The sequence below is a fragment of the Zasmidium cellare genome, assembly GCF_010093935.1.
Source record: "Zasmidium cellare ATCC 36951 unplaced genomic scaffold M409scaffold_1, whole genome shotgun sequence".
NCBI lineage: Eukaryota > Fungi > Ascomycota > Dothideomycetes > Mycosphaerellales > Mycosphaerellaceae > Zasmidium > Zasmidium cellare.
In genome coordinates, this window is record NW_022986945.1 from 670021 (window position 1) to 684696 (window position 14676).

General features: G+C 54.2%; 5 protein-coding genes across 5 annotated transcripts; 1 reads left to right on the top strand and 4 right to left on the bottom strand.

Moving 5' to 3' along the window:
* Positions 1 to 4706: 4706 nt before the first annotated feature.
* Positions 4707 to 5056, top strand: M409DRAFT_15916 (uncharacterized protein; the record flags this gene model as incomplete). The annotated part of the gene is made up of 2 exons (XM_033803403.1): positions 4707 to 4996; positions 5047 to 5056. The coding sequence occupies 2 exons, from the start codon at positions 4707 to 4709 to the stop codon at positions 5054 to 5056; spliced, it is 300 nt and encodes a 99-aa protein (XP_033674526.1).
* Positions 5057 to 6137: 1081 nt separating this feature from the next.
* Positions 6138 to 6644, bottom strand: M409DRAFT_48584 (uncharacterized protein; the record flags this gene model as incomplete). The annotated part of the gene is made up of 1 exon (XM_033810982.1): positions 6138 to 6644. One exon carries the CDS (start codon positions 6642 to 6644, stop codon positions 6138 to 6140), a length of 507 nt encoding a protein of 168 aa, XP_033674527.1.
* A 1825-nt stretch (positions 6645 to 8469) lies between these two features.
* M409DRAFT_48585 (uncharacterized protein) lies at positions 8470 to 9162 on the bottom strand (the record flags this gene model as incomplete). Its single annotated transcript, XM_033810983.1, has 1 exon — positions 8470 to 9162. One exon carries the CDS (start codon positions 9160 to 9162, stop codon positions 8470 to 8472), a length of 693 nt encoding a protein of 230 aa, XP_033674528.1.
* A 366-nt stretch (positions 9163 to 9528) lies between these two features.
* M409DRAFT_15918 (uncharacterized protein) lies at positions 9529 to 10515 on the bottom strand (the record flags this gene model as incomplete). The annotated part of the gene is made up of 1 exon (XM_033803404.1): positions 9529 to 10515. One exon carries the CDS (start codon positions 10513 to 10515, stop codon positions 9529 to 9531), a length of 987 nt encoding a protein of 328 aa, XP_033674529.1.
* An 81-nt stretch (positions 10516 to 10596) lies between these two features.
* M409DRAFT_15919 (uncharacterized protein) lies at positions 10597 to 14259 on the bottom strand (the record flags this gene model as incomplete). Its single annotated transcript, XM_033803405.1, has 1 exon — positions 10597 to 14259. One exon carries the CDS (start codon positions 14257 to 14259, stop codon positions 10597 to 10599), a length of 3663 nt encoding a protein of 1220 aa, XP_033674530.1.
* Positions 14260 to 14676: the final 417 nt, after the last annotated feature.

Genomic DNA, 14676 nt, shown 5'->3' on the forward strand with positions numbered 1-14676 from the left:
GACAAGCTGCTTCAGGACATCAAACCCCTCCGCGAGGACATCTCTCACGGTGGCAGAAAGGACGAGTGTAAAGACGGAGGCATCGAGAGTTACCAGGCTGCCGACTATGAAGCTGTATCGTTTAGCATATGACAAAGAGGCTATAGTCCTTACCGTAAGCACCCCGTCACCGTATGTTACGAGTAATTGCGTACTGACTCGACTCAGGATGCATACTCGGACTCTTCACGATTCACCTGCGTTGCAGATGCGGCTGCTCTTCCACTCCTGCCTCAAATGAAAGCTCTACACAATTCCTCTTACTTTACTGGACGACATCCGCATCCACTCGATTGTTAGAGGTAGCATCGATGGATGGGGCGAAGTCCTGTGAATCGACTTATCGTACCGCTTCGTTTCAATCCTCACCGCTTATAGAGGCTGTCCGCCAGATGGAGGTGTTCATGTTGGGATTGTCCGTGTTTCTCAACCTACACTTCAGATGCAGACGTCGTATGGCCTCGGCGCAGCGGTCATCAATCGACTAGCCTCGTTTTCCTCAAACTCAGTTGACAAGCTCAGCTGGACGAGCAACCACGAAAATCGCCCTATCGATTGATCCCGACAAGCTCCAGGGGATGACCTGCCACAGCGGCATCAGGGAGGCTCGGATATTTCTCATACCCGAAATTCTGGCATCGGGCCGTTATTGGACATGCGAAGTGAAGAATGGAGCGAGGGAATTGTGTGCTCTTCTCGAAGAAGGGCTTTCATTGAACTTCGAAGAGACGAATGCGACAAGATCACAACAACGAAGAAGAAAATCTGGATTCGAGTGGGGTTGAGGACATTCAATGGAATAAAATGGGAGATCGCACAACATGGTTGCAGAAGGGTTTACGCGGGACGGTTTGAGCTTGGGGAGGTTGGAACAGTGAAGTGCAAACAGGGAAGAAACCGACAAGGAGCTGACGAGGTCAGCAAGAACTGTGACGAGTGGACGCGAAGACAAGAAGGCACGGGACGATCGCGATCACCAACTTCCTGCCTCAACTGCACCTGGCAGGCACCAGGCCTTGGAATGCTTAAACTTGCATACGTCAATGAGCAACCATTCTGTGACGTTGGTCGGCACACACAATCATCAGATGCTGCGAGTAACATTCAGGAGACTACTTTTCACTTGATCCCGTTTGCGGTTCCTCCAGCTTCTCCAGCTTCTCTCGCTCTGCTACCTCTGGCCGAAGGAACAGTACAGATGCGGCAGACAACACAATCAGGCTTCTTGAAATGGACATCGACTGTATATATGTCGCTTGCGAACTCAGCAATAGAACTTCGCAAGTCGTGTTGCTCATCAGATATTTGAAGCAGATCAGTACCGACCGAGAGACATGGCGCTCAAGCGATAATCTTTCAGGAGGCACTCGGATCTATCTCATCAAGGCAAACACGCGAAGCCTTGTTTCCCGTTCCCTACCAGTTCACTTCAAAATCCTTTGCCGGCGAGAATTTGCGCTAGTTGCAGCTGTTCGTGCTGGATTTATGACTGCGCTTCGACGAGAGAAATACCTCGCAATGGTCTCTCTCTGCCACCAGCTTGCACACGGTTCATGACCTGACTGTGGAGGCTGAAGAGTAATGAGAGAAAGATCGGGCGGCGGTGCTTCTGTCATCAGCTCGCATACGAGAGGCCTCATGCGAGAGGCCTGGCGGCGGTCCTTCTCTGTCACCACCTTGCATACGATCTGTGACCTGGCTGCGGACGGATCTATGGGATTGCCCTTGGTCTCCAAGTCCTTGCTACCACTTTTACCAATGGCCATGGTGTCTCGTTTGACCAGCCAACAGAAAAGACATTGTTCGGACCATCTGACTCTCATGATCTCTCGTCTAACAGTGGCCCTTTGAGGCGTTTCTAGCATCTCCACAGCAGACCACCGTTCGCTGCACTGCCCCGTGCCAGGTGAAATGCACTTTATCGAGCGTTCACTCCTTCCCTTACCACGGTCAATACATACTTGACCGGAGCAGAATGCCTGAGTTCACCGCCGGTAGACGCATTCAAGCTGCAAGGTTGTGTCACCACCTACACGAAGATCCAATTGCAAATCCCTAACAGCCTTCATAGATGCTGCATCATGAGATGGGAAATACCCGTACTTCTTTGTCATCCCAGTTTCGAGCTTCCTCCATTTCCAGTAGAGACCTTATCCCAATGCCAATCAATGATTCTACTCGACTGGCGTTTGACCGCCTGGCTTGAGATAAGCCCGACCTCTAGCAGTCTATACAATTATAATCTTGCAGGCCTTTTCCGACGGAGAAGTGTTCGTCATTCCCAGCCACAAGAATGGACATCTTACACATTTCCAACAAGACTACGACCGCACCAGACTAATCCTTTATGTTACCGAAAGAAGCTAGCCATTCGCACGACGAGCTGTACAAACTCCGCGACGTAGCATGTACTACTGCGATAGGTGCACAGATCTGGAAAATCCTACTGACACATACCTTCCATTTCAAGCACTCACACGAATTTGTCATTCGCTTTGGCTGGGCAGCGACCTCCCCTGACGACACCTGTGACCAAGATGGCATGCAAAGAACGTGCACGTAGTAAGGTCAGAGGCTGAACATATTAGGACCAGCTTGCTCCCAGCGAGCACACGGACCCGATACTTCATCTTCGGCTGCTCGATACGTGATTGCCTCTCTTGTGAGGAGGGCGATTTCTTTGGTCTCATGCGAAACCTGGCGGGAGAGTCGCATATCCTCGTCATAGCGAGCAACGCTTGCCAACCACCTCAACGGATCGGGTCTGTCATGTTATTAAAGTGGCGGCGGTTGGCAACCATATCCTTCTGCTACATACTCTCCTTGACGGTACACCTCACCCCTTGCAGCAGAGGCCTTGAGCTCACACAGCACGCCACGCGAGCTCTTCGAAGACTGAGGTCAAAAGCCATCATCACGGACGGACGGCTTCCAGTTCTGTCTGGCGTGATCAACCTGGAGTCGAGTCGAATATATTTATCAATCTATCTTCCACGAACCCTGGGTTGCGATTCTCACCACGCCTTCGATCGCCTTTGAATCTACGTAGAGGCGTTACTTGGAGGAGCACAACGGCATCCTTCGAGTGGTTGAATCTGTAAACTGACCAAAACATTCACCGGTTCCTATCATCCTCGCACTTTACCGTCTTCATACTTCTCAGGCCAACCTCCATGTCACATTATTGGTCACTCGAGAAGCGAACGACGGGGAGACTGCCCAGCGAGCGATCAGACGTCGTGTGGGCATGGTTTCTGAGAAGCAGATTGGACAATGCGTTCCTCGGCGTCCAGCGGGTCTTCATAGAATCTGGAGAGGCTCTGTTGATAATGGCGAATGCTTCATTCTTGATAAAGTCCACATTGCATCACTTGTCGTGGTTTGTTAACATGGACTGACTTATGCCGTCGACTAGTGGGCCACAGTAGCACCATGAACATTAGAGAATACCCATTGCTTGTAAATGAAACCCATTCCAACTTCTCTGTATCATTTCATCGAGATACCTATTCTGAGACATTTACTTGCTCGTAGCAGGGTGGTAGTCTGACTAAAGAGTTGATTAATACCTTTTTTTTGGCCTTGAACTTGCGGTGTCGGGGGCGTAATCTGGCAGGAAATGCAGGTCATCCGCACCTACAGCCCATAACGACTCGCGGATCTTCTTTTCGTCGGGACTGGATAGTCGACGGACAAGTGTCGGCTTCGTTGCCGACTCGATGGTGCTGAGTATGGAGGCGACTGCCGAAAAGTTCGTCGACATTTCGGTCTGTTTCCGCAGAAACTGTAGTGTCGGCTTCGTTGCAGACTCGATGGTGCTGAGTATGGAGGTGACTATGCCGAATAACAGCAACCGCAGTCATTACCGACTTTCTTTAAGAACCGTAACAGACTGCCGAGTGGCGGTGGTTGAAACTGTCTGGGGCGGAAATACCGCTGATGGGTATGGTACGGGTAAGGCGAGTTGGTAGTTCTTTGCAACAGCAGGTGTCAGTACCGTGCCAAGCTGACCTTGCCGTTCCGAGACCATTTCGATGCTGGTCGATGAGGATGAAGTCAGAGAGAGTATTGCAGGTGACTACTGCCGAACGGGAGGGGGGTCGACGGAGCAGGGGAGACGGAAGATTGTCGACTGTCGTGGTGCGAGCTCTTCACTGTATGCTTTGTTCACTTTTTTCTCATGTCGCGGAGGTACCGCTTTGGGTCACAATAGCGAGAGGATGCCACTTGCCAGAAGGATGTGTGAGTAGGGTATCGCAAGGGAAGATGTGCGCGTGTACGATGGTGCCGGCAGCGCGTCCCCGAGTCGCTGATAAATCTCCTCTTCTGATTCGGCGGAGCGGGTTTGGCATGTGCTTGTGGTGTGAGGGAGCTTGTGTGCTTACTTGGCATTCGAGGGCGTGAATGCAGTGGTATTTGGTGTTGGAAGTTCATTCGTACGCTCGATGGCGCTTGTGGTCGGTAGCGGTCACACCTGCTTCGCAAGATGGGAAGAGCATTCTGGTGCGCCATATGCGTGTCCCGCCCTGAGCCGCACGCTTCTCACATTTCCAAGTCACGTCTGTTGCATGTTCACTCCAACTCGACTCCAACACAAATCCGACCGCGTCCTGTAGATGGAGAGCTTGCGTATGACGCCGGTGGCTGTTGCGAAGTCGCATGCAAGAATGTATTGGTGGACGGGTTCGCTGGCGGTCTTGGTGCTGTTGACAATCCTCCTTGAAGTTGGTGGTGGAGAGGGTCTCAGAAACTCTGTGATATGCAAGAAGACATGGCTGGACGAGGTCGTTGGTGGTCTTGGTGCTGTTCACGATCTCCTCGAATCTGGCGGCGGAGATGTTGCGGAGCCGTATAAGAACATATGGCTGGACGAGGTCGCTGGCGGTATTGGTGCTGTTCACGAGCTCGCTGGCGGTCTTCGTGCTATTCACGATCTCTTTGAATTTGGTGGCGGAGGGTATTGATGCACTGGGCTTTGGAATTCCTTACCTCTGACGGTTGTCATAGAGATACCTAGCTATCAAAGAGGCTAGTTAATTCGATTAAAGCCTTAATCAAAATTTGATTAAAGCCTTATTCAGAGGCAGTTATCTCATTCCAGGCCGTCCAGTCGGTTTAGGCCGCGCATACTTCCCTGGCGTGGGTCATGCTTAGACTTGAAATACGACGGACTGGCTCCGCCAGTACCTGCGTTTCTCTTCCATACTGCTTGACATGTCTTGTCGACGGTCGCCATCATCTGTTGGCAGTGAACAGGGGCAGCCTCCCGCGGTTGCCATCTTGGTGAGGTGGTGGGGTATTGGTCCCGCCACGAGGCTTGTCGAATGGAGCTCTGTCTTTTACGATAGAGCTTGGTGTGGTCGCAGATAGGTAGATTGTCTGATGTGAGCGAGTTCGGTTGATGTGTTTCGTGTCACTGGTTATCGGCTTGTCTTAACCAGCTGTTTGCCGGACGCCTCGAAGAGATTTTGTGTCGGTCTAGCTATGAACAGCGTAATATGGATTCTGACCTGTGGAATGTGAACATTCATGACCAAGGCACTGGGGGCCAAGTTGATGACTACATACCGCTTTGTATGAAGTACGAGATGTTTCGGCGCTAGAACGGGAGGATAGCTCGAGTTGTATATGCTTTCTGATATAGGCTGTGGCCGGCAGAGACAAAATCGTCGTTTGGAATGCCGATGGAATACAGCATGCGAAAGCTCCAGAATTCCCACTTTGATAATTTTGCCCTTTGGTCAGGTCTGGCAGGGTACGGACTGTCCAGTGAAGCGCGGTGGGCGCGAGGGTGGTCTCGTCGCTTGCAGGTTTGTGTTGCTGGCAAGGATGTGCAATCGCCTTCCGTGGCCAGCTGGATGTAGTACATTGGTGCTTTTGATGGCGTGGTGAAGGCGGCATGTGGGAGATCGTCCACCCAGCCAACACCTATCTACTCAGTTTGCCCATTACGATCTTGAATTCTCCGTCTCTGGGGTCGGAGGTTACGCCTGTGATGAACTGTCGTTTTGTGAGCCCGACCTCTTTTGCTAAGCCTGGTGAGGTTGCTACACTTTGCGTTGGTATGCTGGCTTCGCTGGGAGTGTCGACCCGTCGACTCAATCAGCATATCGTTGACGATGGTCGACACCCTCGGCACTTGGATGAAGCTCGGTCATGCTTTGCCCTTCTCTTCCGTTGCTGCGGCTTTTGCATGAGTGGACGACTTTGGTGTTGTCGTCTGCGTTGACCATCGTCCAGCCCGGCATGAACAGCTTCTTCGATTCTGGTCTGATCTTGTCGATGGCAGTTCCGGACCGGACTTGCTCAGCGAGCGTCTTCGACTGCACTGGGTGCGGGCGGTGAGGGCGGTCGCCAGGCGTTGTCTTTCTGGCCGCTATAGTGACTTGTGGTGTAAGCATGGTAGTGGCGGAGGCGGGTGTGGCAGTAGCATGTGACAGTGCCATGTCTGAGCCATTGGTGTTGATGAAGACGAATTGGTAGGGTAAAGAACAATCGGCGACGTCTGATGCAATGTCCTGGGTAGTCGGGTGAACCCTTGGCATTACATTGCTCGATTGATCATACATGTACCAAACCATCAACGAGCGAGCAGATCGGACCATACCCACACGACCTTCGAACACCAAGGCCGGTCTGATCTCTCAGCCCATTGATACGTTGTAGGCTCGACTCGTATGGTGAAGATCTTTCGGATTCATCAGGCAAGGGTTGTATTGTAACGTGTTTGTGGATGCAGCGACAGAGAGCAGATTTGAGATGGCTGACTTGGACGCGTTCGCGTGTTTGACGTGTGTCCTTGCGGCATCTGCCGCAATACTTCCAGTTGATGGACGAGCGGCAGGGCCAGGTGTCCGAGGCGAGGATGGGGGAGTTCCAGGAGATGCTCTTGGATGAGGCGTCGCCGGAGAAGTGGCAAGTGTATCTTGAGGATTGGCGCAAGGTCAAGGCGGGTGTTGTCGACGACCTAGAGGTCAATGGCTGGGTGGATGGCAAGGTCCGCATGGGCGTCACCGCAGAAGATGCAAACGCGCTCGAGCGGCATCTCTTGGAGACTTATCAGTGAGGGATGTCGTTTTCAAGGCGGCGTGCTCGCTCGGAAAATGCACGTGTGGACTATGCAACGTGTGGGGGTGGGGGGGGGGGGGGGGGGGGCTCAATTGTGGTGGGGATGGCGGCCCTTGCTGAATGGAAGTGTGAAGTGTGAGACGCGGAATGCTACTTGGTGGATGGAACATTCTCCTTGCCAACGGCGGGGTTTCCTTTTTTTTTCCTCCTTTGTCTTTTTCTTACGTTCTCAATTTCATGCAACAGGTAGGTCCAACTGCACTAGTGGAGATGATCTCAACCCTGTCTCTCATGGCTGTGATATGTGCTTGTACACCGAGGCCGCGAGACCAGCTTCCCAGTTCTCTTATCCATGGTTATACCCTAATCTTGCCGTCAAATTCCTCGGCATAGGCAATCGTAGGGTTGTCCTCGAAACTGTCTCTTGTGATGCCTCAATGCTGAGCGGAGATGCTCTAGGTTGAGGAGTTTGGGGTGTCGAATCGATTTGGGGCCGTGTCGTAGTCGCGTTTGACGAGTGTAGTAGTACAGCCAGGTGTAAGCTCTTGCCATGGTCACGTCCCTCGCCGGGCATCAGTACAAGTGTGGTCTGGACGAACCCATGCAACGGCAGTTATGGTGTGAGGCTCTTGTTTGGGTTTGCGTCAGCCGCTGTGTGGCCAGCATCGTCTGCAGTGTTATTTCGGTAGTGGGGGGTAGCACTTGGCGGGTGAGAAGCTGTCCGGCGGGTAGAGGGAGAGTTGAGGGTAAAAAATTGAGGAGGTAGTTGATGCTGTTGGTAGAATTTTCGGGCAGCTGGAAAATGGCATCTGTCTGATCGTGTCTCGTGCCAGATCCGCCAGCGTAAAGTCCCAAGACTACTTGATGGAACCCTGTTGCTGCCACCACGCCGTCAAACCATTTCCACGATGTACATGTGCTACATAGCCTCGGGAATAACAACCTGAGGCAGGTTTAGGGAGTTGGCGAGATCGCATCATGAATGATTCATTGACCTTCCCCGGCGTCCAAGACGAAATGTCTCAGCGGAAGCGAAAATGAGTGGGAGTGGGGGAAGGCGCGGCAACAAATGGAACATGACGAATATGACTGTGCAAACATTCTCGTTTCAACTGCCTTCGTCTATGTGTCTTCGAGAGTCCTTCTATCTCATTTCCCCGACCACTGACCACGTACCGACGCAGCTGCCCCTCAAACCCTTCATGCACTTGAGTTGATGTGCAGCTCGAGATGGTTGATCTTGACCAAGAAGTTGATCTTGCCATAACAGGTCTCCAATAATGACCCTGCGCAGCCATGGTGGAAGACTTTGGAGATGAAATAGACGCCCACGAAGATTCTGGGTTTGTTGTTGGTGATGTCTTAGTGCGACGAGGGGTGCTGCCAAGTCAATCGCCTTGTCGCTGAAACGTTACACGGTTTCGTGTTTGTGGCGTCCGAGGTTGTTTCTTGACTCTGGTGTGTGTGCGTTGTGTGCGTTGTAGCTTTGGGGTGACTGGCTGCAGGAGTTGGGTGAAGCATCCGAATCTCGTTGACACTTGCTGTCTCGGTCGATGGTATTCTGTTTTGTGGTGGAACTTCCTTCTTCTGATCGACAGCATGGCTGGCTGATGGTAGGCTGTTGTCAAGGATCCACTGGCTGGTTTTGGCTGCCGCCACCGCTTTGCTTAAGAGGTTGCTGGTGGGTGGGTGTACCTTGTGTTGTTTGGTGCTGTACAGCTGTCTGGAGTTGCTGATTGGTGCTGCTTGGCCGCCTTGCTTGATGAGAGGTCGTCTGTGGTTGGGTGCCTTGTGTTGTGCAAGATGCTTGGGTGTTGCAGGCCAGCAGGTCTCGGTGGAATGTGTGTGTGGTGGTACAGAAGTACACCGAGGATGTCTGCGAGATTGATTGTTAGATTCCGTCGAAAAAGCGGAGAAGATCGGCACATACCCTTGGCAACCCCTTCGAGGCGAGGCAGATGGCTGGTCGAGCATTCTCCACATTTCCTTCCTTCGCTTCCCGTCCGTCGCTTCCCATTTGTCTTCGATTTCCTCCTCCTCATCATCCTCTGTCATCTTTGCATCTTTGCATCTTTGCATCTTTCCATCTTTGCATCCTTCCATCTTTCCATCCATCCATAATGCCAGCGTCTCTCATTCATCTCCCACCACGCACCCAACTTCCAAGCTCCACCACTTCTCGCTCGCCGAATCGTCAAGAGGTTTAATTGTCATGGCCAAACCTCCCAAAAGCCCGCGTGACCAGCCAGGTTAAAACCTGACTGGTTTTTTTTTTTGCCCGCCCTCCCTCCCTCTCTTGAAAGTGGGTGGAGAAGAGTCGTGCTTCTTCATCTGTACCTACTGGTTAGCTAGAGGGATTCTGCAAAGGGGAACAGGAGAGGAGAAAATTCGGTCGGATGCGAGCGAGGCGATCTCGACCATTTACCACTTGGGAATGGGCTGGCCGGTGGTGCCTCCTCGAGGATTATTATTGCCGCGACCTCTACCACCGCGCTTATCCCAGCCGCCGTGAGCACGCTGGTTGGGGGTATTGAAACCGCCCTGCTGAGGCCCACCACGACCGCGACCCGCACCGCGAACAACACTATAGGCGCCACTACGGCCACCACGATTACCGCGCTGGCCCATGGTTTGAGGCCCTGTCAGCTGTACCGCTTGGAAGTGGTAGGTGTCGACAGGTAAGCCCGCCTTGCCGTCCAGGAAGTCCCGCTTGGCGATGACTTGGTTGGTCTCCTGGAAGTTCTTCGCAAACCGATAGAACATCTGCTTCTTGGCGATCTGGTCGATGTTGTTTGCGACGTTGTTGCACCACAACTGGTATGCCCCGAAAGAAATCAGGAAGCTCCTAGCCCGGGAGTTCAGCACGCACTGCTGTCCCGGATTGGTGATGAATCCAGTGTCGTATGGATCGCCCGGGTTGTTCTTCACCCACGAGACGATGTGGACTTCGAACTCTCGCCCCTGGACCTGGCTACCTGTCGTGATGTCCAGCATTTGCACGGTCACACCGGTGATGGCCAGTCTCTGGAGCTGTCGGCGAATCTCTGCACACTGCGCAGCGTACGGCGAGCTGATGCCAATATCCGCAGGCTTGACTTGTCGTGTTGGCTCCTCGTCGGTGGTCTCCGGCACGTAATCGAGCATGTGCTTGCACAGCCATGCAACCTCCTCAGCTTCTCCTGGGTTAAACTGCGACGTGCCACCAGGTACGGCACGGGAGGCGTATTCCGGGCCATCGAGCGAGATCCCTATCCGCTTGCTGCCAAAGTACGCTTGGCCAAACGTCTTGGACATCAGTTGGACGAGGCACCGCTTCAAGGGCGTCACTTCCTCGGTGTTCGGGCCGTTGGTGAGCGGATTCTTGTGATACACGACGTCTGACACAGGCTTCGCAATATCAGGATCCATGCGGTACTGCTCGCGGAGGTGGATCGATTCCGACAGATCAGCGGCACTGTCCTTCAGAATCTCGAAAAACGACTTGACCATTCAGTCCCCGCCTTCGTTGCGCTCGGATGACGTGCATAGCGGCTTCTGCTGGAAGGAATCTCCAGCGAAAACGATCGTCTTTGCGCTATTCTTCCAGGCTGCCATCGGGACAGCAATCTCAGCGGCAGATGCTAGGCCGGCCTCCTCGACGATGATGACATCGGGCCTCGCAAACTCTGCGAGTTGGTAAATACCACTTGAATTGGCAGTCACGAACCAGATGTCGACCTTGGAGCAGATATGGGGTAGGATCTTGTCTTCAAGGTTCCTCAACTTCTTCAGGAGACCCTTCTTGGCCTTGCCAGATGCCTCGCAAAGGTCCTTGAGATACTGGACGTAGTCTCGAGCACGCTTGCCAAACTCGTTGGGCAGTACCTGGAGCTCGAACAACGCTTCCGCCGCAACTTGAGCGAAGCTGTCGTCGACGGCGACGGTAGGAGCCTCCCCCTCGTCCAAGACCCCAAACTGCGTCTCCCACTGGGCCAGCTTCTCCGCGATTGCGCGTGGCTGGAAATGCTTGTTGTAGACACGGACATATCTACCCTTGGCCTTTGAGTTGGTCGTGTCCCGCGAGACCCATGCATCTCGAACCTGGTCGACTTGGCTGTTGGCGCCAGCGACAACGGCAACTTTCAGATTGGCCGCACGATACGAGTCGAGCATCGACCTCAGCACCTTGGTCTTGCCAGTACCCGGCGGGCCATGGATCAAGGTCGCACCCTTGTCACCCTCCAGGGCAGCGTTCCAGGCGTCAAGCTGCTCTTTGTTGAGGTTATGCACTCGCTGACCCTCTGCATCCACGCGGGTGAGCTCGCCGCGCACAGTGTTCAAGAGCTCCTGCTTGCCATGTCGCTCTATGAAGTCCTTGACCCATCCAGGCTTCGAGGTATTCGGTAGCAGGCCGAAGAACAGGGCCTGGAAATCGACGCCGTATTTGCGGAATTGGCCATCCGTCAGGGCCTCGACAGCACGGATCTTGCGAGAAGTCGGCTTGTTATCCGACCAAAATTTGACTCTCACAGCGAAGGTATCACGGTCCTCTGGCCATGTGAACTCCTCGTTGCCGACGTACTTGACACGTGCACTCAGGTGGTACTGTGGGTCGTGGTCGTCCTCGGTGATGATGCCACTGAACCAGAGCTTCTCGCCCATCATCTCTGAGCCCGCGATGCGAACTCGGAACGGATGACCTGACACAGGGAGCAGCATCTTCAATTCGACCTCAGCGCCAGACTGATCGACGAATTTCTCGTTGGGCTCAATGCGCAAATACACAAGGTACTGCTCGTCGAATTCCGCAAATTGTGCTTCCACTCGGGCGTCGTTCATGGCTTTGACCAAGAGATCCTGGCGCTTCTCCTCCTCACGGGTCTCCGCTAGGCTGAGAATGAACTTCCCTGCCTCTGTGGTTGGATGCACAGGCGTCTTGTGGAGCGCTGCCCACTCGATTGGCACAATGCACTTCGGGATGACAAAGCCGCGGTTGTCGAGTCCTACCTTCCACGTCGTCACGAGCTGGCGAGGAACCTGCAAGTGCTTGAGCTTGAGCCCGCGATTGCTCATTGTCTGACCCCGATCCTGGAGCTGAAGCTCGTATTGCCAGTATGGACCCCAAGCACATGTCGCTGCCATGCCAGCTTGCATGTAGTCGCGAATCTTGTCGAATTGATCGCCATGCTTGCGGAGGTTGCCAGTCAGTATTTCGACCTTGGCGGCCCGGAAGACCGACGCGGCAATCATCTTTCCTGGCGACAAAAATGTCATGCCTTCCACCGATTGACTCTGCTCGTGCCAGTATCGCAACAGCTCGAGCTCGACGCGCGTGAACTTGGGTCGAGTGCGCAGCACGTTCTTCTCGCTCGCCTCGTATGCCTCATCGATAGACCACAACTCGATTGCTGTCGAATGGAGGCACGCGCCCTGGGCAGGGTCTCCGACTCTCTGGACGACTGACGTGGCCTTCAACTCGTCTGGCAAAGCCCGCAGCATGTCCTTACCAGCCTTGCCATCGTCGCTGCTCATCATGCTGAAGCCTGTGTGGTCACGGACAGGGACGAGATTACCCTTGTTGTTCTCCTCGTAGGTGTAATGCGCCTTGACGCTGTTGCCGAAGAGGTGACACTCGGTCATCTGCGATTCGGAAGAGCCTGGCATGGCCAAATCCACCTCGAGTATGACTGCTGGCGTCTGGGAGGCCGTCTCGTATCGTAGCCACACGAATGCCTGCTCCTTCTCCAGGACATCGGCCTCATCGTCGAGATCCATCTCGGACTCGAGTGCTGCGGCTGCTTGACCAGCCTCGGTGGCTGCTGCTTCGGCGTCTAGGACTGCCTGGGCTGCGTGGGCTGCCTCCTGTTGGACATCAGGTGACGCTCCAGGTTGTGAAGCATGTGCAGCGCTGCCTTCAGCTACTGCGCGCGCAGTCTCCAGCTCCTGTGCTGTCGTCGATGCGGCTTGCATCACGGCTTCCTTGGCTGCCTTGCGGTTGGCGGCGCGGATCTCAGAAGTGCCAAGACCGAACACGGACTTCTCGCCGTTCTGATGTGTGACAACGAGGGTACATCTCTGCTTCGCGTGCCAGTCCTTCTCGTTCTTGTGCTTCTTCTTGAACCGATCTTGGCCACGATAGTTTGTCAGAGGCGCAAGCTCAACCCCGAAAACTCTCTCAGGATACATGGAGGGATATGTGTCCTGCTCGAGGTACTGGTCGGCCGGAGAAAGCTCCTGCTTCCACACTTGCCACTGGACCGGCACGGCATGCTTGGATCCTGCGATGCCCCCGTTTGTCTTATCCGTGATGATGGTCACTTCATCCTCGTCTTCAGATACCTCCTCTTCGTCTTCGCTGTTCTCGAGATCGGCTTCCTCGTCATCGCCGTTGCCGCGGAATGTCTTGTCTTCATCGGCCTTCTCCTCGGATTCGAAGAGGTTACCCATCATGTCGTCCTCGTAGTCGTCGATGTCGGCTACATACGCCCGAGGGTCCCGGGGCTTCTCGACATCTTCATCGTCGCTGTAGTCGATGAGGTCCTTGGACGTGACAGACGCCTCACTCGTCGCATCTGGCTCCTCAACAGCTTCATCGTCGCTGTAGTCGATGAGGTCATTCTCAGTCGCAGCAGACTCGCCCGTCACCTCTGGTTCCACGAGATCGTCAGTCATCTCAGTGTCTTCGTCGTCGACTGGAGGAGGCGCCGACGGTGGCGGCGTCGTTGGCCGAGGCAATGGCTTGGTAGCGACAGGCTCAGGCGAAGGCTTTGGTCGGCTCTCTCCAGCACCACTGGGAGTGTTTGCTGCGGGGGCGGTGCCAAGGAGACCAGCGAGACCAGGATACGAGTCCCTCCTCAGCAAATTTGGGGGCTGAGGCTCTTGTTGTCCCTCGGGCTCTTGTCGTGGTCCCTGTTGACGACGGCGGCGGGGTGCTGGCGGCTCCCTGTCGCGAAACCGGTCGGCGCGAAGCTGGCGCGCCGAGGGAGGCAGAGGGGCTTGAGGTCGGCCTGCGTACATCTGCGGGTTGTTGTGGTCCAAGTCCAGCTTCGTGTACTTGGGCTTCGCAGGTCCCTTGCCCTTGCCGCCCTTCTGCATGTGTGAGCGAGTGTCCTTGGACTCGCCCATGCTAGAAGTGCCCTTTGAGGGGCCGGAGGAAGAAGGCGAGGAAGCCATGGAGAAATGTAAAACAGGTCACCAACTTGTGGAGCCTGAAATCCCGAAGGAAAGATAAAACGAGTCACCAACTCAGTGGTGCTCTATCCCAAGGAAATGGGATTTTGTGAAACGGGCACCAACTTGTGATGCCCTTCTATCTACGGTGGCTAGTGAGGGGGCGCCAACCAAACCCAGAGCAGGAGGTATCGCCCGCGAGGGCAAAGAGTTAAAGCGTGCTCGAGCACGCAGGAGGAAACCACCAAACGCACAACAAAACCGCTTTCTCACCGAAACCACCTATGAGGAGAGAAGAGAGGAGTTGAAGCGGAAGCTCGACAAACGAAAGCCCACCGGCGTCGCAGCGCGCTAGTGAGCCCTAGCGGCTTGGCACCTCGACTTCACCTTCGAGAAGCCAGTGGGATTTGCTCGAACCCC